The sequence below is a fragment of the Colobus angolensis genome, unplaced genomic scaffold (assembly GCF_000951035.1).
Source record: "Colobus angolensis palliatus isolate OR3802 unplaced genomic scaffold, Cang.pa_1.0 Scaffold35, whole genome shotgun sequence".
Lineage (NCBI taxonomy): Eukaryota > Metazoa > Chordata > Mammalia > Primates > Cercopithecidae > Colobus > Colobus angolensis.
The window spans coordinates 2,406,109-2,426,104 of record NW_012116821.1 but is presented as its reverse complement, the minus strand read 5'-3'; the positions used below and the strand labels follow the sequence as shown (position 1 = coordinate 2,426,104).

Genomic DNA, 19,996 nt, shown 5'->3' with positions numbered 1-19,996 from the left:
TCTGAGGAGTTTACCTAAAGCAGATTCACTGCAAACCAAGTAGATCTGTACCCTATGCCTTTGCTTTTGTCTTCTTTTAGGTGATCTTGCTACTCACTAGTAATACCATGAGCTGAAATGAGTGAGGGAGAGTGAACCCCAATCACCGCAGCCCACTATGCTACTATCTGACTCTGAGGATAAAGCTGGGGTGCAGATCAATCTAACACTAGTCACTAACATCACATTTCCAAATTATCAACATATTTTAATTGTCCAAACTGTACACCTGTAATTATTCCTAATGAGTTACAAATAATTCACGAGTTAGAAATAACTCACTTGTTAGGAATAATTAAACTGTATTAAAACCTAGAGGATTTCACCCCTTCATCTTCACTCGTCCCCATAGTTTAGTCTTTGGTAGCTCAGCAAACCAACAATGGCAGCACAACACTGGGGAAATTCTTAAAAACACAATGTATGTTAATGTAGTTTTCTCTTCTTTGTGATCTTCTGTGCAGGGGTAAATAAAAACTGATAAAATATAAAAAACATAAAACTGAGGAACATGAAATAAAATGGATGCAGAAGAACCTCAGTGGCATTTACACCCACATTCTCTGCATCCAAAGAGGACTGCAGTATTGGGGTTCAGCAATGAAATCACAGGCTAGGAGTGCCGGGGATCAGATTTAGGCAAGAGTCAGCTGCCTGTTCCGGTTCCTCGCTCAGAGGAAAGGAATGCTGAATCTCAGGGAAGGGTGGTGCACCGGCAGCCCTAACCGGCCCTGGAAGCCAAATATCATTTCACAAAAGGAGGAGGGCAAAGAAAGGGTAAGAAACTGACATTCACTGGACACTTGTGTATGCGGCAGGCACTGCCCACGAGGTTTATGCACCTTAGATCTCATGTATGTGCAAAGGACTCATGGTGGAGTATCCAGGCCATAAAGTTCAATTAGATGTGAAATGTGCTTTGTCAAAAAATGACGTGCATATTTAGATGTACTTTTATAAATCTGATACCCCCAAAACAGGCCAGAATTATATCAAAGATGTTTGTATCCCTATAAAACATAGAAAATGCCAATTACGTCAGCAAAAAGATAGTAAAAATAATAAAATCCTCATGAAGCCACTCAAGACAGCCAGCATAAACGTTACTCTTCTACACCAGGTGTTCACAAAAGTGTTGGGAGACTGGGAAGGCAGTGTTCTCTTCCTCTGAAACCACAGCGCTGATAAGACATGACTCAATGTCACCTGAATGTCTTGTATAAAAAGCTCTGACCACAGTTGTGTCATAGCCATTGCTGCTCTTAAACTTTCAAACAGTCAAGACTTCCACAAGATGGCAAAACACTTCTGTGAAATTATATGTGCTGAAATTTTGAATTCAGAAACTATATGTATGTGGTTCTCTGAAGATAAAATGAAAAAAGATGTTAAAGTATTTTCAGTAACCAGCATCCCAAAAGTAGATATTTTCTGTTGAGGATTTCTTTTCTTATTCCTGAATGTGTTGTGGGAAAGAACAAACATTAACCAGCTAGTGAAATAATTTGATTTCTTATTTTTCTTTACATCTAATATAAAATCTTAGACGTAAGACATAATGAATGATTACTAAACACAACTGAATTCTTCTGCATAATTGAGATGTGGAAAAGACAAGACACTGCGTCTTAATTGAGGATGTCAACATTTAGGCGTGTTGGCTAAAGAAAGGCATAAACGCAGCAACTGGGGCTGGGCACTGTGGCTCACATCTGCAATTCCAGCACTTGGGCAGGCAGCAGAGGCAGGAGGATCACGTGAGGCCAGGAGTTCAACACCAGCCTGGCAACAGAGTGAGACACCCCCAACCCCCGCTGCCCCCTATCTCTACAAGAAATTTCAAAATTAGCCAGGCGTGGTGGCACATGCCTATAGTTCCAGTTACTCGAGAGTCTGAGGTGGGAGGCTGAGCCAGGCGTTCAAGGCTATGATCATGCCCCTGTACTCCAGCGTAGGTGACAGAGCAAGACTCTATCTCAAAAACATATTAAATAGAAATAAAGAAATAAATGCAGCAACTATGAAAAGCAAACACATTTGGGGAAATTTGACCACATTTGTATTTATTCAAGAATACCCCTAACTTTAATCAAAATCGGCAAAATAGTTTTTTTATTTCAAAGGAGAGACTGTTTTAGCTTTGAAAAAGCTTACAGGACGCCATGGTGGCACCACACTCAGGAGCAGGTGCCTGGAGGAGCTGCTGTCATGACTGGAACAAGCTCTAGACCGACCACTATTCCACTGCCGTTCAGCTGTCCTGACATTTTGGAGCCTCTATTTTCATAAATGGACATTACAGCTCAAAAATAATCCAAATCAAATTAAATATATAAAAATACATGCATGTTAAGAAATCGTTAATATTTTCTTGTTTCATTAATTGCCCTCGGCAACTGCAATATGTTTCATCTTTAGGTTATACAAAAGCATTTTTTAAACAAATTAAGCCAAAAGTTTTTCTCTTCATCCCTAAAACAAAACCTTTGCTTTTTTCTTTGTCATTTCCTGGAGTAAAATGACAGGGCTTTATAAAAATGAAGAAAAAAGAGGGGGACGGGCTTGATATATATTTTTTTAATTAGCCCTTCAGAGTTCAGAGCAATCTTTCTAAAGTCCCATTTCCTCTGCTAGGATCCAAATGTATCAGAAACTCCTGGTGCTCAAAGTGGTAACCCATTTTTACAAAATAAAAGGGGATATCTTTCGAAATAGCCTGTTAAAGTCAGGTTCCCCCCACCACCGCCCCATACTCACACACCCTACATCTGCAAAAAAGAAAAAAACAAGTAAAGGCATTCAATTTGTAGACTATGCCATACATACCTATACCCCCAAAAGGTTTCAGAGAAGGAGGAATTGATAATGAGGCAAATTAAGAAATATTCCTCCAAAATGAACTAAATTAAGAATGTAGCCTAAATCATTCAAAAGTATATCAAACAAAGTAATACAAAGTAACCTGTCTCTACCCAAGAAAAGGAACTTATTTGGATAGAAATTTACTAAGAGCAAAGAAAATAAGACTAGCCTGAGTCCCAACTGCACTACAGAGTTTCAATTTTTTTCTTGGGACTGTGCTGTTGCCCTAGTCCCAGTTACAGTTAGAGACACTCTGGGATGATGTGTTAAGTTGTTTATACACACTCTCCTACAACACCCTTCAAATCATCTCCAAAAATTTAAAGGAAATGCAAAGTTATAGCCAATGCCATCATTCTTTCAACATCAATTCTAATTTATGACAATGTTTTACTTCTCATATAAATAACTATATAAGAATTAAGGCTTTAGTAGCAAAGATGAGTGAGTTGCTTCCTTTTAGACGTTACAGGATTTGAGCAAAGTTATTCAGGACTTGCTTTACTCTCATAAAAATCTCTGGGCATTCCTTTCTCTTCCCACCACCGTTTCCCTGTGTTTGTCAGCAACGCCACCAACACATCCTGGTCACGCAGATTAAAAACCTCAAAAGCATCTATCCTCCCTCCCTCTCTCCTTCCCTCCCTCCCTTTATTCCAACAGTTTTCTTCCTCTGCACTCCCACTGCCACCACAATTTCCCAGCATCGCTGAGCTAACACTCTCAAGTGGTGTCCCTGCTGCAGTGTCAGGACAGCATTTTGAAAATGAAGGTTTTGCATATGTTAAAAGGGGTTACAATTCACTTAGTAACCTGGAAGTTCTAGACTTTCAAAATACTATAGAAGAATGGAGTGGGGGCCACACCCAGCTAATTTTTATTTTCATTTTTACTTTTTATTTTTAGTAGAGACAGGGTTTTACCATGTTGGCCAGGCTGGTCTCAAACTCCTGACCTCAAGTGATCCGCCCACCTTGGCCTCCTGAAGTGCTGGGATTGCAGGCATGAGCCACCATGCCTGGCCCATTATTCTTTTACTAGCAGTTTCTAGTGTCCATTAACTAATATTTTCACTTTTGTTGTTGTTGAGACAGGGTCTTGCTCTGTTGCCCAGGCTGGAGTACAGCGATGCGATCACTGCTCACTGCAGCCTCAATCTCCCAGGCTCAAGCCATCCTCCTACCTTGGCCTCACAAAGTAGTTCTGACCACAGGTATGCCCTACTACACCCCAGGTAATTTTTGTATTTTTAGTGAAGACAGGGTTTCACCATGTTGGCCAGGCTGGTCTCAAGCTCCTAGGCTCAAGAGATCTGCCCACCCAGGGCCTCCCAAAGTGCTGGGCCACCATGCCCAGACAACATTTTCATTTATATAAAATAAGACTTTTAAAAATGGTGTCCAATGAATGAAGTGTCATATTATCATTCTGAAGCCAAACTTTTTCCGGGTACAGCATAATTACAAAAGACCAACTACACATTTTCCCCGGGTGTGGACTGACTCACCGCACAGCTCAACCACCCATGCCCATGGGGAAAAGGAAGACTCAGGGCGATCCCTACCTACGCGAGTCAGGAAATTCTAAAAACAGGAAAGAATATCGGTGGTCCCCAGGCTCACTGTGGCCTGCTTTAGAGAGGACATCTGCCTGAGGAGCAGGTGTGGCTTTTGCTACTGCCTCAGTGCATACCATTTTGTGCTCTGACAGAACGAGGAGTGAGAAAACAAGTAAATATGAGAACTGTAACACACCACTCTACCCAGATGAAAACCAGTGATCTCTACACACACACACACACACACACACACACACACACAGACACACACAAAAGGTTGGGGGGCATGCAGGAGGCATTCTCCAGGAAAACGGCTTGGGTTGCATTAAAGACAAACAGTGATTTTCATGCCTCTGGGTTGCTACTACTTCCATTCATGTCAATCTCGGTTTAAAAAGCATAGTGTGTTTAGGAATGACTTTTTGAGGTGAATGGAGACCCTCAAGTACATACCCTTAGGGCCTTCCTTCTCCCACCAGAAATGAAGAGCAACCGCCACGTGATCAACTTGATTCAGAAAACCGTCCGGTTGGCAATCGCCTTTGCATTACAAAGATTTCGGCATCCTGCAGCTTTTTCATTTATTTGGTTGGTTGGTTGGTTGTTCTACTTCCCCCTTTCCTTTCCTTTTCCCTAGACTTCCCTATATGCAACGACATCACGGCTCCCAAACTGATGGTACAGGAGAGGAAGGAGGGACCTCTGGAATCTCTAGGATGAACGAGAAGAGGGAGACCACAGAAGGTCTGTGGCTCTCCCATGGCCTGCACAGTGAGATTATATACTCAGTAAGGCAACCCCAAATAAGTAAGTTCAAGTGTCCCTCCTACAAAAGCAAATGGCACTGGAGAATGGAAGAGAGGCCACCAAGTGGCACACAGGAGCCGTTTCTGAAGATTTCAATGTACCTGCACTTCACTCACTCTGCTGACTTTTTCCCAAATGCAAAGCAAGAGTCCATTTTTATCAGTGCTTTTTCTCATACACTAACAAAGATGGCTTTTAATGTAAAATTTTGAGCTAGAAGGTGCTAGAGTTTTCTAAATCTAACTTACTCATTTTCAAAGAAACAGAAGCTCCGAGAAATGACATGGATCTCTCAAGGCCAGAACCTTAGCTGAGAGTCTGCCCTGTTGGCATTCAGTGTGGCGATTAGCACAGTTCTCCCAGTCAAAACATATTATTTTATCAAAACAGTAAAGCCATTGTTTCTTCCATGCAAGTCATTATAAGCTGTTCATTTTCATTTTTGTGAGGAGGAAAAAAGGCAAGTAATATAAACTACTTTCAAATCAAAATTTTTACAATGACCTGATGGTAAATAAAACGGTAGTAAAATATTTATATTATTTCAGTCTAATAATCAGGTTAAATCATGAGAACTCTAAAAATTTGCTATCAGTAAATAAATGCTAAAAATGATATATGTAATTTTAGAATATTCTCACATGCAATGAACATGTACCATATGCACAGACGCATGCACACAGACAGCAGCAAATACAAACCTGCACACTGAAAAACGTAAATGGTATCTCAATCATGAACCAAGTAGAAAGATGTGCACACCATGATCTAAAATTGGGTACAATTTCAGTCCTGTGGAAAGAGACAATCGTACCTACATGCTTTTTTTTTTTTTTTTTTTTAAAGAATGCATTATGAAGAAAAGTAGCTGAGAAAGCTTAGTCACTTTTTTGTGGCTTACAGCTTTTTTCTCCTCTTTTATTCCAGGCTTAAACAAAGTTCAGTGGGGCATCAAAATGCCTGTTTTAAATTACAGTCTGTATTTTAAAATAGAATGCACGCACGGCATGTTCCTGAAGCTAGGGGGTGGGAGTATTATTCACGGAAAATTGAAGGCTTGTTGAGTCAATAATCTTCTTTCACACAGTAACAATTTTCAGCTAAAATTTCTTGACCCAAACAAAGGAAAACAAGACCATTCAGTTATTTTACAACAATTTAGAGAAGGCAAAAGCAAAAGATGAGAAAAAAAGACAGACACCTCTAAAATCCTACATTGTGAGGGAAGAATAGGAAATTTTGGCTCAGGTAGAACCTTCTCTACATGTATTTATTTCCTCTCCTAAACTGACAGTTAACATTAAAAACTGTTACTTCCAGTCCCAAAGAAACATAAAAGCAAATAACCAGTCCACAAATGCTACTATGAGCTCCTGCTGGTTATATATCCCTTGTTATATAAAACAGATGTGTGCCTTCAGAGTTACCTGCGAAGTGAAAATCTGTAAATTAAAAGCTATTTTCCCACCTAACTTGGATAATATAAAGTAAAATGCATTCAACGCCTCAAGCCGGCCATTGCCTGCAGGAGCTGGAGGTAGCAGATCCCAGCGCCCAGGAGAAGCAATAGGAGGAGGAGGAGGAGGAAGAGGATGGGGGGGGTGAAGATGGCATCTAGCCCAACATGGCAGGCACTGCCATGCCAAAACCAGAAGTGCAGGCTAGTGTGAGAAGAGGGACCTCAGAACATTAGAGTCATGTGGTTTTTTTCTCCTTTTTTAAAAAGCATAAAAAATAAAAACTTACACTTGCAGGAGCTGGAGTCCTGCCCTGGCCTCTGCACCATTGCGGAGCTCCTTGTATGCTCTGCTCTAGGTGGCTCTAGACTCCCTGAGACCCACTCTAGCTCCCCTTTCTGCTGGCCTGAGGCCGCATGGGGTCCAGGCTGCCTCTGTGGCCCAGGCATCCAGACCACAGAAGAGCTCTGTGGCCTCACAGAGGTCACTGGAAGAGCTGCAAGCTGGTCAAAGCCTGCCCATTCCTCATTTGTTATGGCAAAATTTGTATGCTGACTTTTCTATTAGCCAGGAATATCTGCATTTATCATCCCTTACTAATGAGCCTCATTTATCAACTATAGATCATCCTTATCCTTCTATTATCAAAACCAATATCCTGCAAATCAGTTATGTTTCAGCCTCTCTTAATCTCCAATTTTGTCTACTGTCTATTTTTTTATAGTACTCCTTCATACTCCTTCATTAATTTTTTAGGAACTAATTGACACTCCTATAAAATGGGTTGAAATTCATTTCCCCCATATTTTAAATGGAAATTTTCAGAATACTATATGAAAAAGTTTGCAGGGGCATGCTTAGTTGAAATGTGTTTTAAAAAATTAAACAAATTCTTAAAATTAATGCATTACCACTAAGCAAGTATCTCAGCTATGACAAATTTAGAATTTTATTTTAACGGAACTGAGTATGTCAACTTAAAAACACTTTGCACACAAACATCTGAATTATTTAAAAGCAAACTATAGTTCTTTCTCAATATTAATTTATTCAGACTTTCCATTATATTTAGCCTGTTTTTTTCCTGGAAGAATTCCAAACTGTTGAGGTTTTATTGAATTTTCATTTACAGAACAAATATTTAAATGGAAGATTGTTTTTGAAAGAAGGAGAGAGACATACTCTCCTACTTCCTACCTTGTTCAAGTTCAAGCATCATCCTCTATTTTCAAAATGACTATCAATATCATGAAAATATCCTAGGGAACAAAATCACAGGATAGCACATCCTAAAGAAATAATCCATTTTGGAAAATAAACATCTGTCAGAGTCATTATGATATTTTCTAAATTCAGGTTTTCCAGCAAGGTCCTGAAATGCTCTTCTTAATCTTAATCCAAAAATAACTGATATCCCCAGATAGAATAGACCAGTGATTAAAATTACGTTCAAGAACTTGATGAATCCTAAGAAGCTGAAGTACTGGGTGTTCCCTTTAAAGCTTCCCCAAGACCTCAAAATGTGTCTGTACCTTTGGTTTTGAAGCTATGCAAATGATAAGGTACACCTGTAGATGTTCTGGGGGACAGGGTACCATCCTTCAGAGAACCTCCTCTTCCTCCCTGGCACAGCACAGGAGGCTTCCATTTTATAAAGTATCTTCTCCAAAACTCTAAAACTCAACATACCCTAATAACATTTTGAGAATACTGAAAATAAACAGCTTAGGTCTTCAGCTGCACACAGGCATCATCCATGCCTGAACACTGAGATAGGACTGACGACAGATATGGGTTTTCCTTCATTAACTTATACTTTTTTTAATGTTCACAATGATTTGAGAAGGATCAATCAGTGGAAGACAGCTCCCCTCTTAACCTTTTAAGGACAACCATTTAAATCAACCTCAAATAAAAAGGTTTCAAAATACTTCATTCAATAGCCATACATCTAATTCTTACCTGGTAGATTTTAACTTTTGCCAAAACTTGCCAACTAACAGGTTGAGATGGTCTTTTCTTTTTATATTTCTAGCTGGGTTGGACTGAGAACTAGCAAAAAGCTGAACCCAGTAAAAAGTTATTCCGGGTAGTTTCCAATCATTCACAAGAACTATATTATCCAATCTACATGCTTAGAACATCCATATTAATTTCATCAATAATCAAATACGCTTCCAAAATACGTGACCTTTTACCGGTAACCAACATAAGTGTCATTAACGATTAAGAAACAAAAACCAACACAAACAAGAGTATTCTTCTTTAATTAAAGGCAGAACACTGCATGCTCTGCTGCTAATAGCAAAGCCCAAAGAATATTCTTGGTAATAAAAGTTTTCCAACCATTCTCTTTCAGGCTTCCAATATCCTGTTTAACACCCTCTATTTCAAAGAACGACCAGCATTTACTACCTCCTTCCTTTCACAAAGAGCCAAAAAACATATGCTTTATCTAAAGCCCAATATTTCCGTCTAATTGCAAACTCAACAAAAGTGCCATAAGCACTATTCGACACATTTAGGGATTTTTAGTTAACTCAGAAAGATCAAACCCTTTTCATGTCAACCTCTTTAGATATTTCCTATTTAAGGAAGAAAGGGTCACAAAGAGGTTTTTAATGACCTGATGAGCCTTCTAGAATAGCCCATATATATAGACATATTTTACAAAGTCCTAACAAAGCAGTCCATTTTCATATTCTTAGAATATGACGGCCAAACTGATTGCATTCTATATCTTAGGTAAACAGAATAATGAACCTCCTATCTGAAATACAAAGCTAGCGGCATGCCTCTCTGAAGAATAAAACAAATTAGTTATTTCTAGACTGAGGAATATTAACAACTCTTCAGATCCCTGGAGGGAAAAGCACTATAAGAAAGTGCTTATATAGTGTTTTATAAGAAAATAAAACTTCTTCCTTTTCCATGTTTACTTCCTTTTATACATGGTTATGAATATTTTATTAACTATCCATCTGTAATATAATTACTGAACTTATGATTACTATTTCTGTCAATTAATTTTTTATAAGTAAAAAATATGTATTACTAAGAACAGAATGCTTTCAGGGTATTTTTAGCTTAATTATCCAAAGTGTCCACTTCTTTTCTTAAAGCTATGGTAACCAAGGTAAATCCAAACATCACTTGGTAAAATAGAATCATTTGAAGAATAATACACGCCTGGTGATGCAGACGTCTACTCATTTAATCACTCAGCAGCACCAGCACAAAGAGAGCACAGGTGCCCCAGGGGCCATTCAATGCCACCTAACAGATCCCTTAGCAATTAAAAGAAAATTCTGAAACTGAGGAAGTCAATTTATTTAAAAGTCATTTTTATAGAAATTTTTGAGGAAAATATTTACTGAATAGGACATAACAAATACCACGAAAAGCTTCCAGTCAAACAGGGGAGCCAAAACAATGTTCAGGATAACTATAATAAAAGGATAAATAAGAAATGTCACAAGAGGTGAAAATTTAACTGAACACTCAACAAAAAGTGTATTAGATCCATATTTGAGGGCTATCTTGAAACATAAATTGAGGGATATCCAATGTTTATGAAACAAGAAATTAAGTAAGTGACAGCATCTTTTAGACCTTCCATTGTGTCTTCAGCTTAAATGCTGGGTTTATTTCATACCAATGTTAGAGGTTGTGAAAGCTAAATGTGCTCAAATTTTAAGTGATAATAGTCTAAGAAAGAGAGGTCTTCAATGTTAAGATTTATCAATAGCAGTAATACCAAGGATGTATAAACTAACATACCTCAACAGGGAAATGCTGTATGACTAAGAGGTATAAAAATAATGGACAATATTAAGGAGGATTTATTCAGAGTTTAGGTCTGAGTCCACTAAGCAAAAAGTAAGTATGACTGGTCATGGCCCCAAGACAACAAGAGAACAAGTTATTAATTTATCAATCATTTGCTTTCTGCAGATGACGTGAAGATCTATCTAAGTTAGCTGGAAAATAGAACTGCATTGCCTACTAAAGGTCATGAAGAATTTAATGACATGCAAATATAGAAAAACAGGATCAAACAACAGTGAGGACAACTTGCTGAGGGATCAAATGATAGATGTAGCATAAAGATACTGGAAATGCCTTGATTTCTTATAATGGAAAGTTGCTATGTTGTAACAAACATGCTGAAAGAAAAATATACTCAGGATACAGGTAGAAAATGTCACATGCAGAAACATAACAAACCTATCTCAATGTAAGCAAAAAGACTAAGAAATTACTACTTGAGAGGCATTCTTGTCATGATCATTATATAAAATGAATAGAATAATTACACATTAGAATCACTATGCTGCATTTCATAAATGGTACCAGATAACACAATATACTTAATTCCAAATTACAAAACTACAGGTTTCAAATATCATGGATTGACTTCAGGTGAAAAGATAAAATTTAGAAGGAAAACCATAGCACAAGAGTAAATCTACAAAGGATCCAACAGCAAATTCAGATGTGATAACAAATATAGCTTCATGGGCTCTCCAGAATCAACCCAGCCAAGTTAGAGGACTACAGTATCTTGTAACACTGTAAAATACAGACTATTAGAGCCATAACAGAGTATCAACAAATCATTCCCTGAAACCACAATGACCTTAGTTGTGTGCAACTTAATTATAAGTGTCCACATAAATAAAAATATTTGTAAGCCCCATATAGAAAGTTTTTACAGATGCAAAGCCCCTGTGGAAAAAAAAAAAAAAAAGTGGTGTAATAAATTTCATTTAAATAAAGCCAAATTTCATCCTAACAGATTAGGGGTTTCAGGTATAGCAGGTTATCTTACAGTTTGTCCTTTATTCAGTGACTGAATCTTCCACATACTTAACAAAAAACCTGGAAACTCTGCTCTCTAAAAAGAGATTACTGAAATGTGCTTGAAGAACTACTGAGTCAACCAGCATCTTATGTATCTGTGAGTTACAAAAGCAGAAAGAAAATACCAATTGGGGTATTTCATTAAAAAACAAAAAAACTGACATTAGGACAACTTTAAATACTTTTGGGAAGTAGGCAAGATAAAGGTTAAAGACGATAGCTGTTATACATACACAACAAGATAGAAATAGAACAATTCAGAAAACATTTAAACGGTTGATGACTATATTCATCTCCTAAATGCTTTCATCCACTTTTCCAGCAATCTACTTAAAAGCTCCTATCCCAGAGCAAACTCTTCAGTCAGTTATCTGAAACTACAATACTTCATGCCATCCCTAATAACACTGTAGAATTAGCTGAATGTCAACCATCCATTCCAACATAGATCCATGGCAAAAGGCATGTACTAGTGAGTGATGCTGAAGTTTTTGAGTAGATATGAAGAAAGCAGTTTGCCACAAAGTATTCTTACAGCTATGCAGAAAATCTGCATCCATTTACGACAAATTTACCAACCTGTGTCACAGTACAATATCATCAGCCAATGACAAATCTACAAGGTCGAGCTTCTACAAAACCACTAAAAAACTGGTGAAAAAACTGGAATTCACTGTTTATCTGGCTCCCATGCATCTATTTTAAATTTCATAGAGCCACAAAAGCTAATTTCCAAATACTTAGTAAATGTAGTATTTATCAACAGCATGCATGCCTCTCTCTCTCTCCTTCTTCCCCTCTCTCTCTCACGCGGACACACTACATGCTTACTAGGCTGTGAACTACCTGCTGAGGAAAGTTTAGCAGCATAAAACGCAAAATCCAACCCTATTTCCCTCCTTCAAAACCAAATACCTAGACAATAAATACATCAACACAACTAAAGCGGGGGGAAAAAACGCCACAATAAGATTTCACCCTCTCTCACATCAAAGTAAAAGGTATAAAAATTAGAGTTTCAAAAATACATCCATCAGATTCAAAGACAGTAGACATACTGTGGTCATCACTTACCTTCTCTAAATCTGCATATACATCAAAATGTATATGGTATGGTATGCACGTCAAATGTCATGTATAACATTCACTACAAATGTTTGTTCTCATGTTTAGAAGTAATATAATAAATCTAAGTTAATGCAAACATAGTTGAAATTCCAATTAAAATCATGGCTATCCTGAATTCCCATCTTAAACAAACCTTCTCCATAGAAACTAGGCAATGACAATAATCCTTCAAATAAATGTAAAAATATTTATTTATACAGACTTATTCTTTTTTTTTTTTTTTTGAGATGGAGTCTCGCTCTGTCGCCCAGACTGGAGTGCAGTGGTGCGATCTTGGCTCACTGCAACCTCCGCCTCCTGGGTTCAAGCGATTCTCCTGCCTCAGCCTCCTGCAGATTTTTTCTTTTAGTTAATAAAGAAGACTTCCTTTAAATTAGGTTCTCTATAAAAAAGACAAATTAAGTAGACATGAACTATTTATGGGCATCAACACGATACCTCATGTAATAGCCACTATTCCTATAAATAGAAACCTCAATCACCGTATACTATTTACTGGTGGAAATACTTAATAAACAGTTTTGTCATTTTGTTGTTGTTGTTGTCTTTTTTGAGATGAAGTTTCACTCTTGTTGCCCAGGCTGGAGTGCAATAGCACGATCTCAGCTCACCACAACCTCTGCCTCCCAGGTTCAAGCGATTCTCCTGCCTCAGCCTCCCGAGTAGCTGGGATTACAGGCATACACCACCACGCCTGGCCAATTTTGTATTTTTAGTAGAGATAGGGTTTCTCCATGTTGGTCAGGCTGGTCTCGAACTCCTGACCTCAGGTGATCCGCGAACCTCGGCCTCCCAAAGTGCTGGGATTACAGGCGTGAGCCACCGCATTGGGCCTCAAATTTTAAACTACTTTCTTTCAGAAGATTTCTCATTACATAAATAGAAAGTCCTAGAAGAAATTCAAATTACTATCAGATATTTTATCTCATCATTTGTATCTTTTGCAAAGTGCAAATTTCTTTTAAGTTTTAACTCCTATAAGGACACCTCTGTTTTGTATCACTACCAAAGAGCAACAGCCTAAAGAAAGCTCAACCGTACAACAGCAATAACTGCCTGCACACAAAATCGACCAGCCGCATAAAACCTTCCAACTGATGTCTACACTCTGCAACAGAGATACACACACATGAAATAGACTTATCCAGGACTACAGAGCTCCTAAAAGCTAAACCCTGAAAAATTAACCACAAAATATACCTGAAATCTAGAAACTTCTCAATCATGTCATAATATAAAGTAGAACAAACAAAAACAACAGCTCTTTCTAAAAATCTTTAACTCATTACATTTCCAAATCAGCACAATAATGTCTTACTGGTAAACTTGATGGTCTTTCTTGTTGTATTAAGTTCAAGTCTTCATGGTTAGGTTTTCCGGGGGCCAGAGGAGGTTGAGATCTAGTTCCATAGCCTTCCTGAGACATGTCCTAAAAAAACACAAACACAAAGCACTTCATAAATATCTCAATGAGTTGTAAGCTTCTTCAGTAACTAAAATTAAACAAAAGCTTGGCTGGGCACAGTGGCTCATGCCTGTAATCCCAGCACTTTGGGAGATCAAGGCAGGCAGATCGCTTGAGCCCAGGAGTACAAGACCAGCTTGGGCAACGTAGGGAGACTCCATCTCTACAAAAATAATAAAAAATTAGCTAAGTGTGGTGGTGCAGCTACTTGAGAGGCTGAGATGGGAGGATAACTTGAGCCTGGAGGTGGAGGCTGCAGTGAACTTTGACCACACCGCTGCACTCTAGCCTGGGTGACACAACGAGACCCTGTGTCAAACAAAACAGAACAAAACAAAACAAAAGCTTATCACAACCAACAACTAATGTTACATTTTAGCAGACATATAAATATGTTATGGCTATAATTTGATACATTATCAGAAGGAAAAATTTTAAAAAGCAGTGAATCATTAACAGCAGAAATATAAACGATATATACATATTTCATATATATATATATATAATTAACAACTAAATTTATTATGAGACCATACCAAGTACTGTATTTGAGTTTTGCAGGAAGAAGACTAGTTCACAAAAACGGGGAGGGAGGTCAGCTGTAGCCAAACCAAACTGTCTTTGAACCCAGAGCAAACCAAAAGCTCTCTGTATTGTTGAATTCTGATTTTGGTCAAACTGCCTTTAATGTTACCTCCAAAAATGGAAATAACTAATGAAAACCTTACTATCAACTATAGCTTAACACGTCCTCTCAATTACCCACAAAACAGCATAAATTGTTATTAAGCTCATAGAATCTGGGGTCTCTATAAAACCAATAAACACGCATATACAGAACTCCATATGTTCATGAGTCATAGTTTTCAGAGAACCACCATAAAGAAGAAAACAACAGTGGGGAACAAAACACACCCAAAAAACCTGAATAGGGACAATAAACATAATTAACACGGCCTTTCTGGCATCTTGTCAAACACTCTTCCGTATTCTGCATGGTTTCAGCATTGTGTTGAAATAATTAGCATATATAACCCAAATACCACACCACACCACATTTACTGTATACCAGATCCCTAGCTACCTAACTGTATGCTCAGCTACTAAACATTCTACCATCATTTCCCCCTGAAGTCAAACAGCAGGACAGAATTGTTAAATACTTATTATAGCATGTCTCAATTGGCACTGAAAGTTGAAGAACCAGTTTCTAATTGAAGAGAAAAAAAGAATGGAAAATATTGCTTTAAAATAAAATTATCTCCCTTCCCTTGTCAGTTCAAATATGTGCTGGCATTAAAGAAACATCATACACAAGTTCTACTTCTGTTAAGTCCCTGGAATATTGCTTTAAAAATTAATGTTTACTACTTGAAATCCTATAAAAAGCTTCTGCTGTCCCACCCCTTTCTTGCACACTTAAAATTACATGGCTTCTTAAGCCAGGAAACTTTGGACCAATAGCTGGTATCACAAAGTACACAAGCTGTACAAACTAGATTTAACCAGCCTAGTGTTGGTGCGACCTGCCTTTCAACAGGCTCTGAAATACAGGAGCGTGCCAGTAATTCCAGCTTTTCCCATGTAGCTATTCTTCCCTTTAAATACATCTCTATCAAAAAACAAACAAACAAACAAAAAACAAACCAAAAAAACCCTCAGATATTTAACCTCTACTAGTAATGTACCCAGTTCATATCATATTTTTCTAAGAGAATTCAATCCTATTTGTCCAGTTTTTCTTTGATAACAATAAGGTGAGAATAAGCACAGGCAATCCAAGGACACTTAAAGAGTGGCTCTGCAATCTGGTTGCCAGCAGAGGGTGACAATTAAGCTTGTGGGGTACAAAAGCAAAGGCTGAAAGATTATGACCACTCCCCCCACCACCTTCCCCCTCAAACACCAGGTTTCTTCCAGATCCTAGATTTCCACTTGTCACACAGACTTCCCGCTGGGTGCCCTGCAGGTTCCTTTCCATAAACAGCATGGATTTCAAATCAAGCAGGGCACAAGGCCTCTATTCAGGGGCCTTCACCCTGTTACAAAAAAGCACAAAGGTGCAGGACAGCCTCACAATGGGCAAACAAATGAGCAGACCCCGCCTCCTCCTCCAACACACGTGCACACAGTTTCTGCCCAATGCCTAGGCTTTTTTTTTTTTTTAAGTAAACTTTAGCTAGGAAATAGTAACAGGCTCAAAAGTCCTATGCATATTACCCTTTTATGTTTCTTTTTATTCTTTCTTCTTCGCTCAATGAACTGCTTTCTAAAGAAGTTGAAAAAGATCATTACAACTACAGTGGATAAACATTTCAATTTAGACATCATCCCCCTAAAACAAGCAACACAGACTAACAGACCACGAAAGCTATTAGAAAAATGTATTGTGGCCTTACATTTCCCTCTTTAAGGCTTTAAAAGTTCAAAATAATTAGATTCCACCAAAATCTCAAATACTATTCCTAACCACAAGAAGCTTTCAGCTATTAAGTACAGTTGGAAATAAAATCAAAACAAAATTTAGTGAGAACTATTGAACAGGAAACTTGTTCTGCCTCAGTTTATGTTTGAACATAAGTATTGATTTAATAAGGGAGCACACAGAAAAGGTGCCAAGTTGAAACCTATAACAATCATCAACTATATATATACTTACAGTGGGACTATAAAGTCTGTTTGGCTGCTTTAATAACGATATAAAAATATTCCATATGAAACTTGAGCTTTTTCATCTTAAAAGCTATATTTATTTTTTGTTACATACTTATTTTCATCTCAAGAAGAGTAAACAGACAGTAAGAAGGCAATGACAGTATCGGAAAATAAAGAATATGTTCAGCATCATATTTTATAAACAAAGAAGCACAGCTTTACACTTTAAAACATTACTGCCATCTTTGGTTATTTGTAAGTTTAAGCAGCCAGTGAACACCAGTGTGTAAACCAATATACACATATAAATAATCACATTCATCTGCTGTATATGTAAAGAGTCGTAACTCTTTAAAAGAATGCCATATTGTGATAATACTGCAATGCACAAGAACCGGGCAACGGGAATGAGGTTTTCCCTTTCAGAATTCATCAGTACTATTTTTCTACATCTCACTCACAATCTTTTAACCATTGATGGACTCTGGCCTTAACCTTCTTTATGTTATGAGTCACAGGTTAAAGGGAAACTGACTCACAGAACTGTGAAAAAAAGTTTAGGGTAGTAATAATTACACATTTGTTTCAGAAATTTTCAGTTTGGTATTTCTTTCCCTTTTTTTTTTTTTTTAAAGAAACAAGGTCTCACTCTGTGGCTCAGCCTAATCATAGCTCACTGTAGCCTCTAACTCCCAGGCTCAAGCAATCCTCCCACCTCAGCCACCCAAGTCTCCCTAGTAGCTAGGACTACAGGCATATACCACCATGCCTGGCTAATTTTATTTTTATTTATTTATTTTTATTTTTTTAAGGACGGAATCTTGTTCTTGTTGTCCAGGCTGGAGTGCAATGCACAATCTCGGCTCACCGCAACCTCCACCTCCCGGGTTCAAGTGATTCTCCTGCCTCAGCCGCCCGAGTAGCTGGCATTATAGGCGTGCACCACCATGCCCGGCTAATTCTGTATCTTTAGGAGAGACGGGGTTTCTCTATGTTGATCAGGCTGGTCTCGAACTTGTGACCTCAGGTGATCTGCCTGCCTCAACCTCTCAAAGTGCTGGGATTACAGGAATGAGCCACCATGCCTGGCCTAATTTATTTATTTTGAGAGATGGTGTGTCACTATGCTTCCCAGGCTGGTCTCCAACTACTGGCCTCAAGTGATTCTCCTGCCTTGGGCTCCCAAAATGCTAAAAATCAGTAATGAGCCACTGTGTCCAGGCCTCTTTTAACACATGTCGTAGAAGCTGACTGAATGCCCACTATGGGCTTATTTCCTTTGCTGGGTACTTGAACATATCACAGTATGAAATGAAACATGACCAGGAAGAAAACACTAGAATCCCACTTCTACTACAGGAAAGAGTCAAGATAACTATTACAAGGGCCTAGTAGAAAGGCCAGGAGCAGGAGTGCTTCTGTTTTCTTTTATTAGGAAATGAATAAAATCCTAATGGCAATATGTAACTTTGAATAAAATGTAGAATAACCAAAACGTCAAAGACCCTTTTTAAAAAATTAAAAAGGGAAACCATTCCCATGGTATAAGCTTTGAATTTTTTTTTTTTTTTTTTTAAGAGACTGAGTCTCGCTCTGTAGTCCAGGCTGGAGTGCAGTGGCACGATCTCGGCTCCCTGCAACCACCGCCTCCCGGGTTCAAGAGATTCTCCTGCCTCAGCCTCCCGAGTAACTGGGACTACAGGCATGTGCCACCACGTCTGGCTAATTTTTTTGTGTTTTCAGTAGAGACGGGGTTTCACTGTGTTAGCCAGAATGGTCTCTATCTCCTGACCTTGTGATCCGTCCACCTCGGCCTCCCAAAGCGCTGGGATTACAGGCATGAGCCACTGCACCTGGCCAAGCTTTGGATTTTTTTATTTACCTTTCTGCAATTTTTCAATGTGTTACCAAGTTCAAATGTGAATTTAAATCCTTTTTCCTTTATATATAACTAGAGCATATTTTCTGTAAACAGCACATTGTTCAGCCTCTTAACAATATATTGTAGAGCTCATTCTATATCTACAACTAAATATCTACTTTATTCTTTTTTTTTATGGTCGCACAACAATGCATTATTTGTAGGTGCAGTAACGTATTTAACCAGTCACTTATTGATGTACATTTAGGTTGTTTCCAGTCTTCCCTTCTCCATACAGCACAGCATCCTTATGCATACATCTTCATATGAAAATCTCTGTAGCATAAATCTTTACAAGTCAAATTTCCGTCAAAGGGTTGTGTATGTCCATTTTCACACTGCTATGAAGAAATACCTAAGACTGCTTAATTTATAAAGAAAACAGGTGTAATTGGCTCGCAGTTCCGCAGGCCGTACAGGAAGCATGGCAGCTTCTGCTTCTGAGGAGGCCTCAGGAAGCTTCCAATCATGGTGGAAGGCAAAAGGGGAGTGAGGTGTCTCACACAGCGGGAGCAGCAAGGGAGACAGCAGGGAGGTGCTATACATTTTTAAACAACCAGGTCTCACGAGAACTCACTCACTATCACGAGAACAGCCCCAAGAGGATGGTCTGAAACCTTATTCAAGAGAAACCGCCACCATGATCCAATCCTCTCCCACCTGGCCCCACCTCTGACATTAGGGATTACACTTAGACGTGAGATTTGGGTGGAGACACAGATCCAAACTGTATCAGATTGCTACATGTGAAATTTTAATATATACTGACAAATTGTTCTTAACAAAGAAAGTGTCAACTTACACTCACAGTCCATCATTTTGGAATAGAACAAAACTTACTCCAGGTATCAAACTACATCATAAAAAGTAGCAAAACTAGAGCAGGGGATGAGTGGGAAGATGGGTAGACAGTAACCAAAAAAAAAAAAGAAAGAAAAAGAAAAAAAAAGAATTTAAGAGCATATAGACTATAAACTAAAGGATGATGGAGGAATGGAGGACAGGAAGGAGCACCTTGGTCCCTGACAAACAAATGGCAATGACGCCTAGTAAGAGGTTAGTGAGGAGGTCTCCAGATGCCAGCAAAATCCAACAAAGAGCGTCAGGTCAGAAACAAAATGCAACAGAGCCTCCATGGTGTCTTGATCTGGAATAAGTGATAACTGTCATGTTATGTAAGAAAAGTTTTTCCAATCCTCACATCAAGTACAGATGTGCTAGGAAGAGAGTTAAGATGGCCA

At 38.4% G+C, this 19,996-nt stretch overlaps 1 protein-coding gene across 2 annotated transcripts in view; it reads right to left on the bottom strand.

Moving 5' to 3' along the window:
- ARID1B (AT rich interactive domain 1B (SWI1-like)) overlaps positions 1–19,996 on the bottom strand; it is a 393,153-nt gene that overhangs the window by 271,075 nt on the left and 102,082 nt on the right. For both annotated transcript variants that reach the window (XM_011952754.1, XM_011952755.1), the window contains exon 3: positions 14,033–14,143. In XM_011952754.1, the coding sequence (XP_011808144.1) occupies positions 14,033–14,143 (111 nt within the window). The remainder of the gene's footprint in view (positions 1–14,032; positions 14,144–19,996) is intronic.